This window comes from Copadichromis virginalis, linkage group LG10, assembly GCF_057382275.1.
Source record: "Copadichromis virginalis isolate Kocher_CV1m ecotype Utaka linkage group LG10, C_Virginalis_male_GT1.1, whole genome shotgun sequence".
Classification (NCBI taxonomy): Eukaryota; Metazoa; Chordata; class Actinopteri; order Cichliformes; family Cichlidae; genus Copadichromis; species Copadichromis virginalis.
Window position 1 is genome coordinate 24,011,541 of NC_140627.1, and position 22,309 is coordinate 24,033,849.

Consider the following 22,309-nt stretch of genomic DNA (forward strand, 5'->3'; position numbering starts at 1 on the left):
GCAAGTGATGGTCAAAGATTATCTTTCAACATCTGAGCATTTTGTTATTGCCTTTGTAATCTATAACCCAGTGGTGACTATAAAAAGTCAAATTTGGAGTTGATACCTTTAAGAATGCACACTACATAAAAGCTCTGCAGAGTTTCTGGAGTCCTCACTTTCAGAGTAGCACTTGTTTATTTATGCAACTTTTTCTTTAAAGAGTATTTTTTACTTTCACAATAGATGAAGAAGTGATTTAAAAGACAGAATTCCAAGAGTATGCAGGATTATGATGAAGTCACAGCATTTCTTGGTCACTGGGGACATTTCCAGCAAAGTGTTTTCTTCCTACTTTGTGCCAGCGTGTTGCCAAATGGATTTGGTTCTTTTTCCCTCATCTTCCTGACTGACATTCCCAGACACCACTGCCTGGTTCCTGATATTAACTTGACAGAAGACTGGCATCAAGCTATCATTCCAATGGAGGTAAAGAAGTATATTAATTAAAAGAAACAAGAAGAGCTGCATGTAATCTTTACAACACCAATACAGATAAGTTGTGTCAGTGTTGCAATCAAATCGTCTAAATCTAATATTTTCTTCAAAGGTATTTAATGTATTTAGTCTGAAATGTCAGTATGAAATTTGAGTCGTGAATTACATAACCACAAGACCAAGAAAAACTTCACATAAAGCAAAAATTTAGGTGAAAAAGAAATAGTATTTTCACTCTGCAGCTTTGATACACAAACTGGAACATCATTATAAAAGTCTGGCTTGTGCAAGATAACTTCTCGACAATGCGTTCTGTAACTAAGTCGTTATGACAGATGAGTCATGATAACAAAATTTGAATCATTTAAGGTGGGGCGAAATCTGCTTTGGATTTGTATGACAGTCAGTGGCAAAGGAAATGCTGCATGGCTGGAAGGAATGATAGTTCCCACTAAAAGTCTGTGAATGTCACTCAGTCATTCAGCCAGCACAGCATAAACGAAAGCTACATTTGAAATAGCTTCCTTCTTTAGAAACAGAGTTAGTCAAATGCAATACCAGCCCAATACCAACACTTTAAAAGGCATATACAGTAACACACAATTATATATTATTTATAATCACACTCAGACCCATTTAATGGGCAGGACAGTTAAAGCGAATTCACAATTACTTGTAATTACCTACTTTTTTTCTAAGACAACATGTTGTATGTTTGAATTAAATGTTAATGTTGGAGGATGTGCAAATTTTTTAAATGTGTGTGTCTGATATTTACTTTAATGATCATATTTGCAGCTTTGTAGATGTATTTTCTTTGCATTCTGCAAAGCCAGCTTTAGCTTTAAGCTCAATAAAGTAGAATGGCCATATTTTATGATAGGGTATATATTTATATGTGTGAAGGGTTATTATGAGCACTAAGTGGTCAAAATACTGTCATGGTTTGGGGTTTTATGATTTTGGACTTTGCATTCTTGTTTATTTTTAACCATTCTTTATTTTAGCTTTAGTTTTGAGTTGTGTTTTTTAGAGTTCTTACAGGTTTTAAGATTATCTTTACAAGAGTAATGCCTCTGTGTCTAATCTTTAGTTGTTGAAACTTTGTGATCTTGTTTCTGTTGGTTTTTTGAATTGTATTGTGATCGCTTGTGTTTTACTTTGATCTGGCCCTTCCAGTGTACCCCTGTCTCTTTTAGGTAATTCCCCCCTAGGTTACTTCCTGTTTTATTTTGAAAGTATTTTGTTTCTTGTTTAGTTTCGTTTTTTTTCCTCTTTTGTCAATAACCTAATTCTCCTGTTATCCAGTTCTACATTTCAGTATTTGTTTGTTTGTTTCTGTTTGCTTGCTTTTTTGTTTGTTTTGTTGTTGTTGCAGTTACTTTAGATTTGTTTTTCTTTATCTTTCTAGAGCATGCTATTTCCTTTATAGTATGGTATTCAACACAATTTCACAGAAAAGTAAATAAATTAATGCATTTATTTACCTGCAAGATGGTGAATGGGAAGCTGGAGCTGAGCAGATGTCGGAGATACAGGCTGGATGTGGTCAAAAATCTTTCAGCTCAGGGATATATTCCAGGCCAGGATGTTAATCTTACTAACCTGGAGCAAGAGGGGTGTGTTGATGGGTGGAGCTATAGCAAAGACATCTATAAATCCACTATAGTCTCTGAGGTAAGTGTGTAATACAGACGATATTTGAACAATGATTGACAATTGAAAATTAAGATCTGACGAGGCATAAACAGCACCTGAAGTCTTTGTATTGTTTTATTCAATTTTTTATGCCTGGACGTTTCAGTTTGACCTGGTGTGCAGTGAAGAGTGGAAGCAGCCGTTTACTTCCACAGTTTACTTCATGGGAGTTTTAGTTGGATCCTTTTTTTCAGGACAGCTGTCAGACAGGTAAAGTTAAAAAATAATACTTGTTTCCCCCTTTTAAGCAGCACAAACTGTATATTGATCTTTTAAATTCTTTCTAGCTATCATTACATATTAATACTTTATAATATGGCTTCCTGTAATTAGACTTAATTTCAATTTATTTTATTTGAAATTAAAATGTACTTATATTTACCTACAAATACTTAAAGTTAGGTACACTAGAATACGTACAATTCTTACAAACAGTAATAACTAATGTAATTTTACAAAATACAATTTAATTTTGTGGAAAAACAAACAATATTTATTCATTGTTTATTTCTTTTTCTTTTTTTCCCTGCAAAACCACAACTTGTTATCGCCTTATTCTAGTGTACATACATTTAAGACTGTAAGTCAATGTAATTCTTAAAAATATATATATTTTTTAAATATTTTAATTATTATAATTTCAAATAAAATGTGTTTAAATTCAATTTAATTACAGGCGAATTAGACTCTTATATAGTTAATAGTTTCAGGCCGTATTATAAAGTGTTTTTAATTTCTACAATTGCTCTGTTTAGCATGTAATAAAAGTCCTCATTACATTTTTACTTTATTGCAGAGTATTATATTGCTATTACCAATAAACACACAAGTATACTTTTTAATAAATACTTCATAATAAATACTTTATGATACGCAGTATGTCTTATTTGTTTTTTTACACTTATTTCATCTTTTGACTTTTCGTTGTAGATTTGGAAGAAAGCCAGTTCTGTTTCTGACCATGGCACTTCAGACTCTTTTCACTTTTGTTCAAATCTTCTCATCATCTTGGACAGTGTTCTGCATCCTCCTGTTCATCAGTGGTTTGGGACAAATCTCTAACTATGTTTCTGCTTTTGTGCTCGGTAAAGGCATATTTTTGGTTCTTTGGTTACTGCAACAATGTGTCCAATAACCTCCATTACCTCAAAACTTCTGTTGGCTTTCTCTGTGTGTGCAGGCACTGAAATCTTCACTGGCAATGTGCGGGTCCTTTTCTCATCCATGGGTGTATGTCTTGCCTTTGCCTTTGGCTTTATGATGCTTCCTCTCTTTGCCTACTTTTTAAGGGACTGGACATATCTCCTGTTAGGTATATCTCTCCCTGGCCTTCTCTACCTTCCTCTTTGGTGGTAGGTTGTTCTTGAAAAAAATAAAGCTGCGTTTGTGTTAAGTTTATCTTCTCATGAATTCATTAGACAGGGTGGGCCATTTATGGATACACCACAATAACATGGGAATGGTTGGTGATATTAAAGTCCTGTTTGTGGCACATTAGTATATGTGAGGGGGCAAACTCCTCAAGATGGGTGGTGACCATGGTGGCCATTTAGAAGTCGGCCATCTTGGATACAACTTTTGTTTTTTCAATAGAAAGAGGGTCATGTGACACATCAACCTTATTGGTAATGTCACAAGATGTGTTGATGTGTCAAAATTTGTATCCAAGATGGCCGACTTCTAAATGGCCACCGTGGTCACCACCCATCTTGAGGAGTTTGCCCCCTCACATATACTAATGTGCCACAAACAGGACTTTAATATCACCAACCATTCCCATGTTATTGTGGTGTATCCATATAAATGGCCCACCCTGTACAGTATATAACTTCTGGCCAAGCATCAAAGAGAGTAATAAGCAATACTATAACTTCTGTTCCACCGGATCCAGGCTAAATCTTTTTGTTTCTTTGTGTTGAATACTGATGCAGGTTAATCCCAGAGTCTCCTCGGTGGCTGCTTTCACAGGGAAGAGTGGAGGAAGCAGAGAACATAGTGAAATATGCTGCCAAGAAGAACAAAGTAGAGGCTCCACAGGTCATCTTTGATGATTATGATTCACCAGTAAGTTGGCTTTGAATTAAATCATTCAGGCACGTAAAGAGAATCTGAGGAAGACACATAAATATCTCTCGCACTACGCACGACAATACCCAAATGATCAGAAATATTACTGTTACCAAAAAAGGGATAGAACCCTGGAGCAACAGATATTGCCATATGTACAGCTGCTGAGACTGGGATTTTGTGTCTTTTAGGCAGATAAGACTCAGGCTAATGAACATCACAGTATCTTCAGCCTGCTAAGGACTGCAAACATCAGGAACACATCGATCATTCTCTGCCTTGTGTGGTGAGTAGTAATTCAAAGCACTTATATTTTGGGGATGAATAGAATATCCTATGTGTATCGCTGAATTCCAATAAATGATGAGAGAACAGGAAAAAAGACAGTTTTGTTTAGAAGAGCAGTTTTTTGCTCTAAGCCATATTTATTCACATTATATTTTTACAAGCACTTGCAGCACCATCACCCACTGCAGGCCCATAATCACCAGAGAGCTGGCTGCACTGGCCTTGCAGACACATAATTCCTGCTGGTTTGGCACTCAGTGAACACAACTAGCAGTATTCACTGGTGACAAGCGTTTGAAGGTCTTTTTCAATGCAATCCCAATAGTCTCCCAGAAAAGCTCCTTACTGGTAAGTCACTGGGAAGAGTTGGAGTGTAATGCATTGTAACGTAACACATTACAGAGATGTGATTATTGATTTTGGTAGTGAGAAGTGCAGTAGTAATATGATTAATAACAAAAACCTCATCGTTCAATTGCATGAATAGATAATATAAACCCACTACTGCTAATTCCAAGCAGATTCCTTTTCAGATTGCTACCATGTTTTATTTGACATATGTTTACAGGTTCACTCTAAGTACTGGCTACTTTGGCTTATCCCTAAATACATCTCGACTCCATGCCGATCCATTTATCAGCTGTTTCATCTCAGCAGCCGTGGAGGTTCCAGCATACATTACCAGCTGGCTGGCTTTGCAATACCTTCCACGACGACTCGCTGTCGTAAGCATCTTGCTCCTTGGAGGAGTATCACTGTATTTCATTCAACTTGTGCCTCATGGTAAGCAGAAAAAATGCACCATATTGTGTCCATAGGAGTGTCAGAGGTTTTATTTATTTATTTATATGTCTGAGGTTTTTTTCAGGCAAATCTTATCTCAAATACCGACATTAGAAGTAGGTACTGAAGCAAATTAGTATATAGCCTTATACAAATCTTTAATTTTTTTTTCCCTTCAGGTCTATCATATCTGTCTATTACTCTAGAGATGGTGGGAAAATTTGGTATTACCACCGGTACTGCCCTGATGTTTGTATATACAGCAGAACTGTTCCCAACAGTACTCAGGAATACTGCAACAGGAATGTGTACTACTGTATCCAGAGTGGGAAGCTGTATTGCACCATTTTTGTTAAAGCTGAGTGAGTGAAGGAATGTTTCTCAAATCTTCATAAATAAGCATTTTATCAAGTATATCTAGTGGTCTGTGTAGACTACAAATTCCCACACTACATTACGTTGCATAAACACAAGGCCAAGGCCTTTCTCCAATCTTAATTGCTCCCTGTCTTTGTGCAGGTCAGTACTTTAAATATCTGCCTTATATTACACTGGGGACTCTTGCTGTTGTGTCTGCCTTCGCTACTGTGTTCCTACCAGAGAGTTTCGGACGGCCTTTGCCTCAAACTATTGAACAGATGCATAAAAGAGAAAGGTGAGATCAGTTGGAAGAACATATGTAATATTTATTGAATGTGAAACTTGTCATAAAAACTTGACCTCAGACGTAGATCTCAGACTTGTGATAACGTAGTAACTCTGCAACTACAAAAATTGACTCTTAGTGTGTCTTAAAAGCACCAAAATAGCAATAACTAATTTGGCAGTAAACACAAAGATGGTGACACTTTTACAGACGTCCTTTCTGCAAAAACTAAACTGTGTTTTCTTTGTCTTTTGTCCCGCACAGAATGAAATGTCCCTTCATTACTAGAAAAGGACAATCAAAACACGTGAAGATTTTTGAAAGTCGACTATGATTGTTTCCAACACCGATGACTCACGAATATATTGTTTTTACTTCCTGTGTCTCACTGCTATGTTTTTGCTGTTCTTTGCATTGGAGTCAGTAATAACATGGTAATAAAGTTGAAGAAAACGAAGTAATTACACAATTTGAATCCAGACGATGTTGTTTTAACAGTGTGTATGACTGAAGGTAAACTTAATGTAACCAATATTTTTGGAGCAGCAGCTTGAATGTCCTTGTTGGTTAGCAGAACAGGCTGTCAGCAATTTTGCTATGTAATTTGGTTAATCTTGAAACATAAAGCATTATTTTATTACATGTTTGCATTTGTTTAATATGCAATATTTTCAATAGGGCACGTTTGACAAACTCATAATTACTTTATTACTTTATGAACAATTTTCTGTAACTGAAGTCATAATTTGTGAAGAATTAGTGAATTTGTTGTTGTGTGTAAAGAGTGAGTACTGAAATAATGATTTAGTAACGACAGAAAATCTATCTCTTCTACCTACCCTTTCTTCATTTATTATGCTACAGCCACAGAAAGCACAACTGTGATTGGAAACTGCAGCATGAACAAAGTTACTGCAACCATGTGCAATAAACTTCATTTCACTTCATTTAAATGGTTGATTTAACCCTTTCATGCATGAATTATAACAACCTCAATCAGGTTTTTTTCTTAAATATTTATATTCATCATCATGAATGAATGAATAATGAAACACGTCATACATCTATAGTAACATTAAACGTTCAGTGGGTGCCAGGGTATGGAGTGACACATCAGTGTCCAATGTAGTGGTTTATGTGCAAGTATACCATCAACACTGACACAAATACAAGAAAACAGCCTTTGAATAGCTGTCCACTGTAGTGACAACTATGCATGAAAGGGTTAAAGACCAGGAACCATTCACATTCAATTGCCTTCAAAGCGACCTTGGTGCATCAGGATGGTGAAATAACAAAAATAAAACAGAGCCAGTCTATTACTTTGTTATTATTTGGTGAATGAATGGGGTTCCTAAATTAGACAGCAATTATTTTCAAACCTTCACCAGTTCGCCTCTGTCAGTGCGCCCCAGGGCAGCTGTGGCTACAGTGTAGCTTGCCATCGCCAGTGTGTGAATGTGTGTGTGAATGGGTGAAAGACTGAATGTAGTGTGAAGCGCTTTGGGGTCCTTAGGGACTAGAAAAGCGCTATACAAATGCAGGCCATTTAGTTCACCTGAGAAGGACTGCAGTCAGTCTGAGTCAGATGGTGATTGTTCATGACAGGTTGGCTTGTAGGCCAGCTGTGCATTCACCTTACTCTTGAAAGTGGCCCCCAAAGGCTAAAGGCTGGCTGACACAGTTACTTGTAGTCAGTTCCCAAATATAAAAAAAAAAGAAAAGAAAAGAAATCAGTGCAATCACCAGAAAACCAAACATGTTTCCTAGTCACAATCAAATTGCTGCCCTATTTTTACTCTAGTGCACAGGTGTCAAACTCCAGGCCTCAAGGGCCGGTGTCCTGCAGGTTTTAGATGTGTCCTTGATCCAACACAGCTGATTTAAATGGCTAAATTAACTCCTCAACATGTCTTGCAATTCTCCAGAGGCCTGGTAATGAACTAATCTTTTGATTCAGGTTCGTTGACCCAGGGTGATATCTAAAACCCGCAGGACACCAGCCCTTGAGGCCTGAAGTTCGACACCCCAGCTCTAGTGTGACTGAGTAATTAGTTAGCCTATAGAACACAGATGTCGAACTCCAGGCCTCGAGGGCCGGTGTCCTGCAGGTTTTAGATGTGTCCTTGATCCAAGACAGCTGATTTAAATGGCTAAATTACCTCCTCAACATGTCTTGAAGTTCTCCAGAAGCCTGTTAATGAACTAATCATTTGATTCAGGTGTGTTGACCCTGGGTGAGATCTAAAACCTCCAGGACACCGGCCCTCGAGGCCTGGAGTTTGACACCCCTGCTATAGAACTTCTTCTGACCTGCAGCACCATGTAATTGGTTGCATCTGATTAACAGCTGAATCCAAAGAAAACATTATTTTTATTACATTAGATTATAATGGTTACTTGTTTGTGTGTTTGTTTTTACAAGTCCCCCTTAAGTTGTGGCCTTGAGCTGATCTACTATTTTCTACTATCAATCTACTACTAGCCGGTCTACTTCCTGGTGTCTTATCATCACAATCAGAATTACTTTGTGGTATCTGGGTATTTTATGGCATACTCATGTATGATGTCATTCAGAGTGGCAGATCATGGTCAGATCATGGTTCATGGTAAGCAATTAATGAATAAACCTTCCATTAAAAATGCATTAAATGCATTATGTATTCCCACTATATTCTAAGCAAATTACTGAATTTCTACAAACTTTCTGCAAGTTACTCTTTCAAGTTTCCTACTGTACATCCTAATGTTGTCAAATTGGTGGTGAGTATAAGCTTCCTTTTATAATATTTTTTTTGCTATAATGTAAAAAAATATTTTCCAGTTTTGTAAGGAAATTACCTCTCTGGTCCCCTTGAACTGATATAATTTTATACATCCAGTGACAACACAGCAATAATTTTACCTACGTCCTTAAAGAGGTCACTTAGTGGAAACGAGTACACAATCTCTGCTCATCCAGTGATTCGAATCAAGTCAGATTTTCACTTTTCTCCTTGTTTATGTAGTCTTTCATTCAGGAGCATTTTCCTCTTCTCTCATGTGTGTGAGAGTATAAGGCTTTCTCTGACAGCATCTACAGAGAAGGAAGAAAAAATAAAGTCATAATCAAGCATTTTCTGTTGATTTTCTGTCCTGGACTAAAGAGGAAGTGGAAACACTTGTCAAACAATTATCTGATTCCCACTAAATGTTTTAATATCTGTTATATGGGATTGGCTGACCAGACTGGGCGAATCTGGGTAAATTTGCGAGTTACTAAATGATAGTGACACCAATAAAATATTGTAAACTATGGTGCAATTGTTTTGGTTATCATTTCAGTATATTGCATACACTCACTGTCCACTTCAATAGGTTCAACTGCTCATGAACACATATATCTAAGCAACTCAATGCATTTAGACATATAGACATGGTCAAGATGACAGCAAAGCACAGTCAGTCTTTTATGCAGTGAGCTTTTTATCATAGTTTTTTTTTTACCTTTTCTGATTAAACACAATTGTAGCTATGACAAATATATTGAGAAATATATATTACATGACGATAATCCCTGATACTAACTGCATGTAGGCAAGATGCAGGGCAGATGAGGGTGTTTTCAATATATGCAAATAGACATTACTTATTAAACAAGCAAGAATCTAATCTTTGCACATTCAGTTTAGCTGTTGTGAAAAATAATCAAAGGGCAAATGTATTTGAGCTTGTGAACTAAATAACACACCAAAAATTAACAGAGTTGGGTAAAAGAGTAATCTTTCAAATTTAAGCAAACACATTTTTTGAAAAAAAAAATATAATGGCATAAAATTGTGATACAAGAAAAAAGAAATTTAAACTTTATGTTTAAAACTATTAAAAATCGAAAGATTGGCCCCTCTTTATAACACCGGAAAGTAAAACTACCAAACTACAACAATTGTGAATTTAAACTACACTGAAAAAAATAGCAAAATAATATTTTTACCTAATCTCACTCTATAATGAAACTCTTTCTTTACCCGGGAAAGTGCTGCATGTGATCAATGGTCTCAGGCAAAGGCATTCCAAAGCTCTCAGGCAGCAGGAGACTCAGCAACCCTGCTAAGGCTGTAAGGCTTCCCATAAGGATGTAAGGCAGTGAAACGGAATAGCTTCCTGTGGCAACATATCAAAGGAAGTTAAGAAAGTCAAAAGCAACCTTGCCTACAATGGTTACAAAAAAAAATCCCTTAAATGCTAAGAAACTTGTAAATTTTAACTGAAGGCTGTTGTTTCCTTTCTGATTGCTAATCAAGTCTTCTATTATACTTCAGCTGGTGGTATTTCTTGTTGTTTAGTTCTAGTTGGGACATTTCTAAGTTGCTATGTTCTCCTTGGACGTGTGTGGTCTGGTTTCCTTGAGGAGTTAGTTTAACTCCAAACTTCAAAATGCCAAGTTATCTGACTCTGAACGTCTAAATGATCAAGCCCTGTGACAGAGTATTTACTAAAATAGATGAAAAGAAATGCATAAACACATCTTCATTTAACGAGAAACTAAGAATAAGCTAGATGTAATGGCAGGATGCTTAGCATATGTTCTCCTCACTTTAAATGTGTTTCTTTTTCATCCTTATGACCAGTGATTAACACAACTTTAAAGAGAGGACAGAAGATCCTTACTTAAGTAAATGAAGAACGGAGCAGTAATGCTTCCTATTCTGGAGGCCATAGAACAGGCACCGAGAGCTGTATTTCTCAGCACAGTTGGGTAGATCTCAGCTGTGAAGGCGTAGACCAAAGAATACGCTGTCGTCACTGCAAACTTCCCTATCATCTCCAGTGCTATCGCCAAAGAGAACAGATCTACAGGGAAAAACACATTAAATTGTTCGAGGTTTGATGTAAGTTATTTGTTCAAACAGCGGTATAGTTTTGCAAAAGATTGAAAATGACTGTACTTAATCAATAAATATGAGAACAACACTCAAAATAGAACATGTGAACATAATATATAATGATATAAAAAAAACTAGTTAAAGATTGCCAGAAATTACAGCTATAATAAATCAGTTTTGAACAAAACATTTAAGTGCCATACGTGTTGGAATAAGCTGAATGAGTAGCAGAAACAACCCTCCCATGGACAATGATGAGGACAAAGTCAGCCGTCTGGAACACCAGCGAAACATAGTCCATGACAAAATGTAGGCTGGTATCTCCACCAGAGCTGACAGGAAACAGTTGAAGTGCACATTCCCATGAAGGTTTGCCGTGTTCAGGGAAACAGCAAAGTAGGCAATGGTCAAGGTGTTCCTGTGAGGATATAAAGTGTCCTTTTTGTATCCTTATTCTGTACATCTCAATAGTATGGCACTACAAAGTAGTCAGAAACATAACGAAACATTGTATCAACAACAGACTTTAGTTTTTTGGTGGTTTGACACTGTAGATCAGGGCTGCCCAATCCCAGTCCTCGAGAGCTACTATCCTGCAGCTTTTAGATGCATCCCTACTCCAACACAGCTGAATCAAATGGTTTGATTACCTCTTCAGCATGCCATCGTGTTTGGCAAAGGCCTGATAACAAGCCATTCATTTGATTCGGGTGTGTGGAAACAAGGATACATCTAAAAGCTGCAGGACGGTAGCTCTCGAGGACCGGGATTGGGCACCCCTGCTGTAGATGTTGTGATGGCAACATCTACAAAACCTCCACTAAAAGTGAGAAGTGGTATAGATGAAAGGCTAAATCTAGTATTTTAGGTGGTGTAACATAAGTTTGTCATAGCTTTGTAGAGCTTCATAATGTTTTAAGAACATCCATTTTAGAATTTTGTTTGACTTTTAAAAGTGCAGATAAACACAGTTAGTGAGTGTCCAAGTGGTTCCTTCAAGTGCTGAAAAACAAAACCAAGATGAAATTTTCTAGGGTCAGTTGATAATGGCATCAAAAGCCCTGAAGTACTTTACTACTGAAGCATAGAGCTGCCAGCCAGGCAAAAAATAAAATAAAATAAATAGAGCTATATCACGTTATAACGTGGAAAGTTTATTTTTCTAACTATATACTTTTCATGTTTGTACAATATCCTATAAAGTATTACAATATACATAATTATCACGTTATAACAAAAACCTTTCACGTTCGTACAATATAAATATTATATTGTACAAACATGATAATTATGTATGTTGTAATAACGTGATATTATGTTGTTCAAACGTGAAAAGTATTTTGTACTAACGTGATAGTATATTGTACAAACATGAAAAGTATATTGTTAGAACAATAAACTTCTCACGTTATAACATGATATAGCTCTGTTTTTCTTTTGCCTGGGTGGCTGCTCTACGCTTCCGTACTTTACAGTTTTTATGCCTACACAGCAAATCCAGCATGTCCAAATTAACACTGTCAGATTTGATTTCAACACTATTAAAGTGTCTATATGGGTCCACACCAGAGAGTGTTAATTTAATTCTTTTTGGAGAGTTGGTACGTTAACTCTGATTTAGTGTTAAACACCAAATCTGTCTGGAGTTGATAATTTAACACTTGGTGTTAAGAGTTTATATATTAACTCTCAAAGAGTATTTTAGTTTAACTACGTAAGAGTTATCTTCTAATTCATTCTAAAAAGCGGGAATTTTACTGTTCTGAACTTCTAGAAATTTCTTTTGGAAATAAACATTTACTAAAAAGACGCAATGGTTTTTGAAAAACATTTATTCTGAACTGTGCACCACAATTTCAAAACATTTTCTGAAAGATGTAACAGTATACATGTTCTCACTTTCATTAGAATTTTGTTTATCAAAAGGTCTGACATGGTAAATGCAAATAACAGCATTCTCATCACTTATTTCTTCAATACAATATGCATGTCCTTCATTCATCACTTTGTGGAACTTCAACGCACTTCTGCTCTCCCCCATATTCCATCTTCACAAGCATATCCTGTGTGGAGATTGAATAAAAATTAGTTGACACTAATTAATGGCACAAATAATCCAGTAAACAATTGCAGCACAGTAAAAAAAAAAAAGGAATCCTCTTTGAGCCATTACTTGTGTAAAGTATTTTCCCAAAAGACAAAGACGCAGGCACCAGGTAATACTGAACTAAATGTAAAACCTCAACCTTTTTAATTTTTACCTAAACCGTGTGCACAAAACTCTGGAGGGATCTATGCTAACGTAGAAACCAGTCAGGACGTCTGCTACTGCTGTTTGCTCGTTTTTTTTTTTTTTTATGGGCGATCGTTTTCAGGCTTCAAGTAGCACCATTATACCAACATTTCACATTCTAGACATTGTTTTAGGTGTATTTGACCAAAAGTTTGACTGAAAATTCACATGCAAGCTTTTTTTCCAAGGCTGTGGTATTTGCCCGCAAACAATACCTTTCAGCTAGCTAAAACAGAATATTATGCTATCAGCGAGCAACATGGCTAATGCCTTTCACACAGCTTTGTCTCAACTCCAAAGAGCCACAGAAGTAAAAGCTCATAATAATAATTGAAACAATCTTTGAAAAAATGACTTACCAAGCATGGCAAACAACTCAAATATGTAGAGCAAAATGTTCTGAAACGGCTTCACTTCAGCTTCGATTGGAGCCGTGCTGGGGGCGGAGTCTGTGAATTTACTCTGTTGGTGTCATAGCCCCTGTAGGAGTTCAGAGTTAAGAGGTCAAGAGTTAATGTTTCCATTGTAACACCTCCAGATTTGACATAGAAACACTCATTTTTAACACTCGATTTTAACTACTATCATTTTACACCTCAGAGTTACATTAAAAGAATGTGACTCTACTTAGAGTAAAATTAACTCTACTTTTGCAAGAAGACTATTAACACCAAAACATTTAACACTTTTGAATTTGCTGTGTAGAAAGAAACAAAATAAACCTAGAGCTATTTTTTTCCTTTTATATTGATAGGGGACTTAGTTTTATTTTTGTCTTTTTTCAAAAGTTGCCTTAAGCCTCAAAGTTATGGCAGATAAGGAACATGGTTACACTGAGTGAGCGGCATAGACAGTTTTAAGATGGCTGCAGCTACTGCAACTTCATCCATTGATTTCTGAAGAATGTAGGCTTCAGTCACTTTTGTATTGGCAACATTTTTTCAAGCTACATCTATGTTTTAAACTCGGTTCCCAGCTCTAGGTTCCCAGTTCTGTGCCACATTTCATTTAAGCTAATTAAAGTCACTGAACTGAAATTCTTTTTTTTTTTAGTATGTTAACACTAACTAACAGGTATCTTTGTGTGTGCAATGCATCTATAATGTGTATGGATATGCCTTGCTAACCAAGCTAGCTAGCATTGCTAGCTTGTTTAGCACATCAACGTCCAAAAATTGACAATTTTGGCTAAAATAATAAGACTGCAACACATAAAACCACAACTTCAAAGCAGATAGAAACCATTGCAGTCTTTGTCCATTTTTTAGTTTATGGTAAATGGTAAATGGCCTGTATTTGTATAGCGCTTCACCAGTCCCTAAGGACCCCAAAGCGCTTTACACATTCAGTCATCCACCCATTCACACACACATTCACACACTGGTGATGGCAAGCTACACTGTAGCCACAGCCGCCCGTTTATATACAAGGTGACTAGCTAAATATTATAACAGCAAGCCAAACAAGAACCACAACTCAACCTTATCTTGGGTTTCCCCTACAGGAACCCTAAAGCACTCAAAACAAGTTTTTAATAGAAAGAGAAATGAAAAATTTGAGTTTTATAAGTCAGTTATTTGTAATATGCAATGTGTGAATACATATTTATTCCAATTGATATTTTCAGGATATGCATCCTAAAAATATTTTCATATTAATATTTTTAACTTCAGAGGTTAAGAAAAATATAATCTTATCCACTAGCAAAGACTTAACTGTGTAAAGCTAGATTGAATTGTTTCCTGATCAAACAGAAATGCAGCTGCATCTGTTTTCGGACTCAGCAAGGAAGCGTGCACAGGGCGAATACAGGCATACTGTGCAGTTACGCAAAACCTGATTTTGATCTTAGTTGCAGGCTTCACAGCACCCGACAGGTCATTATTTGTTGTTAGTGAAACAGGCTGACATGTGGTTAAAGTGATGCATGAACAGGTTAAAACTTTGTATGTGAATGTGAGCAGTTGTGTGTGTTTATGCCTACATGTGAGTGCTTGAATGTGTGTAGCTGTGTGTGTAGGGTCACGGTACCAAATGTGAGGGTCAGGTGGGACAGCAGGGACTCACCAGATCAGCCACAGCGTGACAGAGATCCAGCGGATGTTTCGAGAACGAAGCAGGTCACAGATGTTGTGGGCCCTTCTCTTCTCAGGCTTAAGTTGTTCCTGCAGGGCATCGATGCATGTGGAATAACAAACACTTAACAAGCAGAGCCATCAGTCTGGAAGTAATGTAACGAGAGAGAAGCTTGTGGGTTCAGGGTCAGATTTTCCATATATATGTATATATATGTGTGTGTGTGTGTGTGTGTGTGTGTGTGTGTGTGTGTGTGTGTGTGTGTGTGTGTGTGTGTACAGTATATTCAAATGTGAGGATTTTAATTTAAATGAGCCAATATTTATGTGTATAATAATAAAGTTGGGGGAGGGAATGCATTTATATCCCCTAAACCGCATATTATACTGCCATTTGCAGTAATACCACATTTGTAAGCTAATCATATCCCCATGGATTGCTTGAGACAGATGTTTATAATTTGAAACAGACAGCAGTCAAGTATTCAGCTTTTTATTCCCCCCAAAAAAACAATCCCTCAAAAACCACCATAATCCACTCCCAGTTTCCAGAAATGACACCAAATAAATGCTAACTCTACACATTTTTTAGCAGATCTGTTCACAAAAATTAAAAAAAATGTGCATCCATAAAGACATTGGACGTCTATATTGTTCTAGACCTAGTTACAATAAACAGATAGAGAAAAAAAAGCAACATTTTGTAACCCATGCAAAGGGTACATTATTTCTAAGGGGGAGAGATTGCTGCGCAGGATAAAGTTCATGAATGTGGCAATTTGGTTTCTTGAATAGAGTTCAAGAAACCAAAGTTGAAAAAAATAACACAGAGGTCATCTGAATGGAGGAATGCATTGTGGAAAAAAACAGACCCACTTTTTAAAGTTCTTTTGTAGAGTTCAACTGGTAATTTTCCATTATTAAGCATGTGATCTTTTTTTTTTTTTAACAATGAACACTATTACTGCAATTAACAGTTTGATTTATTTCATGTTTCAATCTCGGAAATCTACCATTTTTTTGGATTTAAGGGTTCTTTTCAGTTTCTTGGTAATGGTGTCTTTCATTTTTAATAGACAGTTGTCTATGAAGTGAATTCAGGTAGACAAAAACCAAGGTAATATTAAGAAACATGTTGTCTTCACAGCTTCTTTCATAAACTTACCTTTATTTGCAGTTACAGGTTTAATCAGTTCTTACACAATAGACACTTTTGTTCAACTGCTGTTAAAGTTTAGGCCTTACAGGTTTAACCATATACTCAACCATTTACCAGCTAACCTATCTAACCTATGCACATTTAGGCTCATAACACATGTATAGCTGTACTCAAGCACAATATAACAGTGCTTGGTGTTCTTTTCAGCACGTTGAAAACTCCTTGTCGATTAAAGTCGACTTCCTTCAATAGTTAAAAGGCACATTATCCAGTGCAAGAGTGCAAGAAGGAAAGGTGGTAAATGAACCTTGACAACATGTCTGTCTGTTAGCCGCCAGATTAACGTTCATTCATGCAGAAAACAGGAAAACAGTAAATGATTACCTCTCAATGCACACTGAGCAGTGAACCTGAAAAGGTTCATGCTTCTTGCCCTTTCACCTAGAAATACTGAAAATTCAGTTGGAACATTAAAAAACATAGTGACATGGTTTAATTGTAGGTGTATGCATTGTAATTTTCCTGGAAAAGAAGAAATATTTACCGTCTTACTATCTTGTTCAGTCATTAATATTATAGTGTCTAAGTGATTTCTGAAAACAAATGAAAAACAGCAATCCTGTCTCCAGTAAAACAGCCTTCTTTCTAAATTATTTGTGTAGTGACAGTAACAGATTTTCAGTTACAGAGAAAACACTGACAGATAAGGCATTTTTGTCTTCCCTAAATATTTTAAAAGAACTGCCGCTTCTCTAGCACTGCACCCAAAAAAAGGTCTCACCTGCAAGAGACTAAAGATGACTGATGGAGGCTCCACCTTGTTCTTCTTAGCAGCGTCTCTGATTATGGCCTCAGCTTCTTCTATCCTTCCCTGAGAGAGTAGCCACCGAGGAGACTCTGGGATAAACCTTTTTCATTAAACAAAAGAGGGGGCAGAAACAGAGGCTCAGTCTTTTCAAACCAAAGAAAGCGCAGTCAGGACATCATGTAAATCGTTAGCTTCATAGCATAATTGCCTAAGTCAATGACTTAGGCACTTATGCTATGAAGCTAACGAAATGTTTTGTCAATATTTTGTACTGGCTTCATTAAAAAGGATCCAAGGGAAAATAATTTGATTACCCTAAAAAAAAATCCTAACACTCCCCAGATGTACAGCTGTGCATTATCAGTTACCGTAACATGTACAGTCACACACACACCTACCTACCACCAGAGAGGCACAAAGAAGAAGCCAGGCAGTGAAATGCCTAAGAGGAGCATCCTCCAGTCCCTGATGAAGAAACCAAAGAACGGCAAAAGCATGTAGCCCCCAGCAAAGAACAGATTCACACCCGCCGTGGTATAAACAGTCCGCACATATGGGCTTAATATCTCCGCTCCTTGGAAAATTATAAATAAATAAAAAACATTCAAATTACAAGTTACATTACATAAAAGTTTTGTATTATAAAAAACATATCTGAAAACTTTTGAATAGAGTACCTAACACAAACGCAGCCACATAGTTGGAAATGTGGCCCACACCAACGACAAAGAACAGGGCGCAGAACGCCGTCCAAGATGGAGAGAAGACCTGGATCAATGTGAATACCGTCTGAATTGCCTGAGTAGCAAACAGAACTATTTTTCTCCCATACCTGAAATTGAAATACAGCAAGACTGAACAAATCAGCATGTTTTATAAAGTGGGAGAGTCAGTCAAATTCACAACAACAATAAGGTCTCATATATTCTTTTTTTCTACGTGTACTTCAATGAGATGACGTGCACTTAATGACTACCAATACCATATAGACTGACCAATCCCCTGACACTGCATCTCTTTGCTTCTTTTTAATTACAATTTTGTTTTACAGCAACTTTACTGGATAGTTCATCCTCGCCCCAGCCATTAGCTTCCGTCCAGTACAAATGAAATAGTCTGAAATTGTGTGGTTTTCTGAGACATAAGCAAACAATTAATTATTTAAGTTTGCCCCCCCCCCAAAAAAAAAAATCTTACTCTAATGAGTTGTGCTGGAAATGTGTTTAGACTTTGTGAGGGATTATGCTTTCAATAAAAACAAAATGCAATGAGTTATGAATCATCTAAATTTGTTCTAAGGCCTGTTTTTCTTTTTTCTTTTTTTTTGCAATACTTGCAATAGTTTGAAAAGAGAGATATCTTGCCTTGCATAGGGTCCTTTCTTGTTTTATTTTTTTTGTTTCATAGTACAGCAGAGCTATAGATAGCTGGTCTCGACTGGAAGCTGACCAGTTTAGTATCAGGACACGTGGTAAAACATTTGTAGCATGTGGTTTGACACTGTTTTGCTAATAAATATAAATTTATGTGTTTTTAAAAAACTAATCTGGATGATTAACATGCGGCTCAAAATTTTATCATTTTGTGATTCACTGATGCTGTGACACGGAGTTGTGGAATGAAAAGTGTATAATTAACTTGAGCATCCTGATTAGCCTACTGTATGCAGTGACTTTTGTTCAACAGCTTAGTTCTGTAGCAATAGATATGAGCTTAAGGGCATTTATTTCTATATCATATCTAACACATATTGTGGTAGGATTAGCTATATTAATATACAGCTGGGCATAAAAGTTTTTTTAAAAAACTATTCCTCAGTAAATACTAGATTAGATGTGCTAGGTCACATTACTCCACATGTGTTCATTCAGTAGATCAATAGTACTCTAGCTCAACTTTGAAGCATAGGACTAGAATTTAAAAATTGATAATAATAAGTAGAATTTAACTGAATTAAGCTATCTTGTCCATAACCTGTCAGAGAGCTGTCCTGAAATGAAAGAACCGGTGAGAACTCCACAGAAGAAGAAAGAAGAAGTCAGTGGTTTCTTCCAGCTTTCATCACAAACCAGGTCCCACTGAAAAAACACATAGAAGATATATACAGTGCAGATCACACTCTATATACAGTGCAGACAACAACAACACACTGTTGTTGTTGTTGTTGTTGTTGTTGTTTTCTCTTCAAGAAAAAACAAACAGCCCAGTGTGTTTCAGATGTTAAACAACAATCTAAAAGCATAAAACAGCATTGTTCCTGTAAACCACACAACCTAGGGCCAGTTTTCCACGAATTAGAGATTTTGTGTTATTTGAGAAAATGTTGCCAGATCTTGTTTGACTTTGTGATGAATTCCCATAATAACACGAGTTTAGCTAACACACTTCCTGTATATCACAACATTTAACCTATACGGCTATACACAGTCGCCTAGCTCTACCTCAGCATAAAAGCAGAAGCAGCCTTTTCCGCATTTAGAAAAAAGGTGTGTATATATACCTCCGATATGATTGTAGAAATGTAGATGCTCTGGTCATACTCCCATCCGTCCAAGCAACTTTCTTTCGGCACAGTAGACAGATTCACATCAACGTCGGGCAGCAAGCCTTTTTCAGAGAAACTGAGGATATCAACAAGTTTGTATCTGGAACACCTGCTGCGCACCAACGCGCCACCTTGGCTGCTCTCTTGCTCCAGCGGGATGCTGCTGTTCCTCCACGCGGGGGTGAGGTTGAGTTGCGCGGGTATGAGGCAGTGGTGGGACGGCGTGTCGGCTAGGAACACCGTGGAAAGGCCAGTCAAACCGTTAGGGATGACGGTCAAAGAAAGGAGAAAAAACACCTGCTGCTGGAAACATCCCCACTCTCCGAGGAAAGCCGTTGAAGTTTCATAGTCCGTCATCTTACTGGTTTCTGTCGGCTCAGGGTTCACACAGTGGGCCAGAGTTAAGAATAATGAAATGGTGACTGGAGTGGGCATTTCTTAAGCAGAGCTTTTGTTTCAACTACTAAACCATCCCTCCCACCTCGCGCCGTTTTAATTATTGTCCAAGTTCCCCAAATTAACTTGTCTTTAAAGGGGCAATCCGTGATTTAAACTGCATGACGCAATAATACATTGTTAAGCCCCCAAAGGTCTGCTTTTATCTGTACTGAACTAAAAGAGGCATACGTTGTTATTCCTAATATATGTATAGAAACTGTAGCCATATCGATTTTTATTGCATTTTAGTCCACGTGCATTATGACAGCTACAGCATCTCTCATTTCTATTTCCTAATACTCAAAAGCACAAATAAAACATTACTGATTTTAAAATAATTTCAAAGTAATAATGACAGCAAAATACTTGATTCGATTTACACAAGTGTCCTTTTGTATATGCTTTAATTAGCTGCCATGATCTATGCTGATTTACATCAGCCAAAGCTTTTTTCCTGAGGTACAACAATAAAATGTGCATTGGATTTATCTGCTAAGACAGCTGTTTCAAAGAGCAAGCAAATCACTGTGACGCAAAAGTCCATCATTAGGGACAGTCCAGAAAGGACAACGTCTTACCCCTGCACTGGAAGTTGTGTTTCCAAATTCCTTACTTTAGTCTTGCCATACAGAATGCACTCTGGACTCTTTAATTATCGTAATGACACGTATGAGAAATTATCTTTAGTCCAAGGCCAGATAACGATGCGCGGTATTCTCTTTGGTTATAGTTCCCTAAAGTCTTCCCTCCCCAAAGACCAGACACCTTTTTTGTTGTACTGTGTCTTTCTCCTGAATCGAACTGCCACAAAAAGACCATGAAGTCGAACACTCATAATTTCCTAAACATGATTGATTACGTAAGCATTATGACCCTTGTTCAACATTTTAGGTAACAGACTTATAGAAGGTGGATACCACTAGATCAGCAAATACGGTTCCAGCCACCACTCACTTACATTCCAGCTTAAATTGTACACATTGTTCTACATTAGTACCAAAAACCAATGAAGAATGAACACCGTGTATCAGAATGTCTGTCAATTATTAAAATTAAATGAAAAAAAATTACAGCTAGATAGAGGGTAAATGAGAGGGGGGGGGGGGGGGGGGGGGAGAGCGCATTGCTCTTGTAATTTTCCCTCTGCTCGAAGAGTAGGATAGTCTTACCGCCATATCTAATCTTTATACAAACCATTATCATGAAAGAACTGTCACATGCATGTAATCCCAGCCTCTGCATTTACTGATTGTGTAAAACATGATCTCCTCAATGAAAACCTGCTTGCCGGTAAAGCTTGGGTTAATGATTGTGTACACTGCTTTACGCATTTGTTGTAAAAAAAAAAAAAAAAAAAAAAGACAAGGAATATGCTGTTTTTCACCCAAGCATTAACAAGGAAATCATGCAGGCTGACACTGGAGACACATGCTCTTCATTAACATCGGTGACATTAATTGTTTATGAATTAGATTAGAAAAAGCCAGCAGTATATTTACTATTATACATGATACATGTTTTAAAAGCCTTATTTGATGTTGCATAAGTGTTTGTGTTTTCCAGGCTTTATTAAGTAGAAACATAACTGTTCATTGCAATGTTTCAAATGCATGTTGCTGTTTAATCTATGTGGTCTTTTCAACATGTGTGACCTGAGGAGCTGTAAGTCCCTTTGTTAGAGCTGTTAAGCAAGACTCTTTATTCCACCTGCTGCTGGACTCTCACGTGATTGTTACAACTTGATATGTTTTTAAATGTTGTTATGCACTTAGAAGGAAACTTGTCTGTAGACAGTAAATAATTTCAGCTTTAAATTTTCATCTATAGATGAGTATTTTCACTTTGGGAAACGATTTATCTGTATACTTTTGATCTTTTTTTATGTATACAGGGGAACCCCGACTTACGAATACCCCATGTCACGAAAAATTCAAGTTACGAAGGCGCTGAACGGCAATATTTCTGCCCGTGTAATAAAATCTGCTGGCTCTGATTGGCTAAGCCTACAATCCCCACAATGCCTTCCGAATCATGTGACAACCCCTTGCCTTTCGTAATTGCGCTTCGCTGTTCCACTTGAACGACGTATTGTTGTTCTAGTTAGCAATTAGCCTATAGCCTATCGTTCAGCATCGCCTTACTCAAAAGGCACGATGGGTGCTTCGAC

The 22,309-nt window shown here is 37.0% G+C and overlaps 2 protein-coding genes and 1 long non-coding RNA gene across 3 annotated transcripts; 1 reads left to right on the plus strand and 2 right to left on the minus strand.

Moving 5' to 3' along the window:
* Positions 1–11: 11 nt before the first annotated feature.
* On the plus strand, positions 12–6,915 carry LOC146700515 (organic cation/carnitine transporter 2-like). Its single transcript, XM_085470759.1, has 11 exons — positions 12–468; positions 1,972–2,154; positions 2,282–2,385; positions 3,106–3,260; positions 3,356–3,527; positions 4,107–4,239; positions 4,434–4,528; positions 5,099–5,313; positions 5,493–5,675; positions 5,833–5,968; positions 6,224–6,915. The coding sequence occupies exons 1-11, from the start codon at positions 262–264 to the stop codon at positions 6,291–6,293; spliced, it is 1,653 nt and encodes a 550-aa protein (XP_085326885.1). The 5' UTR covers positions 12–261; the 3' UTR covers positions 6,294–6,915.
* A 1,125-nt stretch (positions 6,916–8,040) lies between these two features.
* On the minus strand, positions 8,041–20,314 carry LOC146700516 (organic cation/carnitine transporter 2-like). Its single transcript, XM_085470760.1, has 10 exons — positions 19,660–20,314; positions 19,134–19,237; positions 17,837–17,991; positions 17,562–17,733; positions 17,133–17,259; positions 15,185–15,282; positions 11,028–11,242; positions 10,610–10,792; positions 9,967–10,102; positions 8,041–9,035 (listed from the first exon to the last, which is right to left on the minus strand). The coding sequence occupies exons 1-10, from the start codon at positions 20,137–20,139 to the stop codon at positions 8,972–8,974; spliced, it is 1,734 nt and encodes a 577-aa protein (XP_085326886.1). The 5' UTR covers positions 20,140–20,314; the 3' UTR covers positions 8,041–8,971.
* On the minus strand, positions 12,639–13,801 carry LOC146700517 (uncharacterized). The gene is made up of 2 exons (XR_014922584.1): positions 13,477–13,801; positions 12,639–12,887 (listed from the first exon to the last, which is right to left on the minus strand). It is a non-coding gene; the product is annotated as an uncharacterized LOC146700517 (long non-coding RNA).
* Positions 20,315–22,309: the final 1,995 nt, after the last annotated feature.

Bases quoted from the DNA above. Each gene is read 5' to 3' on its own strand.
- LOC146700515 (XM_085470759.1), top strand. From the start codon at position 262: ATGCAGGATTATGATGAAGTCACAGCATTTCTTGGTCACTGGGGACAT. The intron at 2,386-3,105 runs GTAAAGTTAAAA...TTTTCGTTGTAG, and splicing joins TCAGGACAGCTGTCAGACAG to ATTTGGAAGAAAGCCAGTTC. The intron at 3,528-4,106 runs GTAGGTTGTTCT...ATACTGATGCAG, and splicing joins CTCTACCTTCCTCTTTGGTG to GTTAATCCCAGAGTCTCCTC.
- LOC146700516 (XM_085470760.1), bottom strand. From the start codon at position 20,139: ATGCCCACTCCAGTCACCATTTCATTATTCTTAACTCTGGCCCACTGT. The intron at 19,238-19,659 runs GTATATATACAC...GTGTTTTTTCAG, and splicing joins TTTCTACAATCATATCGGAG to TGGGACCTGGTTTGTGATGA. The intron at 17,260-17,561 runs GTAGGTAGGTGT...TTAATGAAAAAG, and splicing joins TTCTTTGTGCCTCTCTGGTG to GTTTATCCCAGAGTCTCCTC.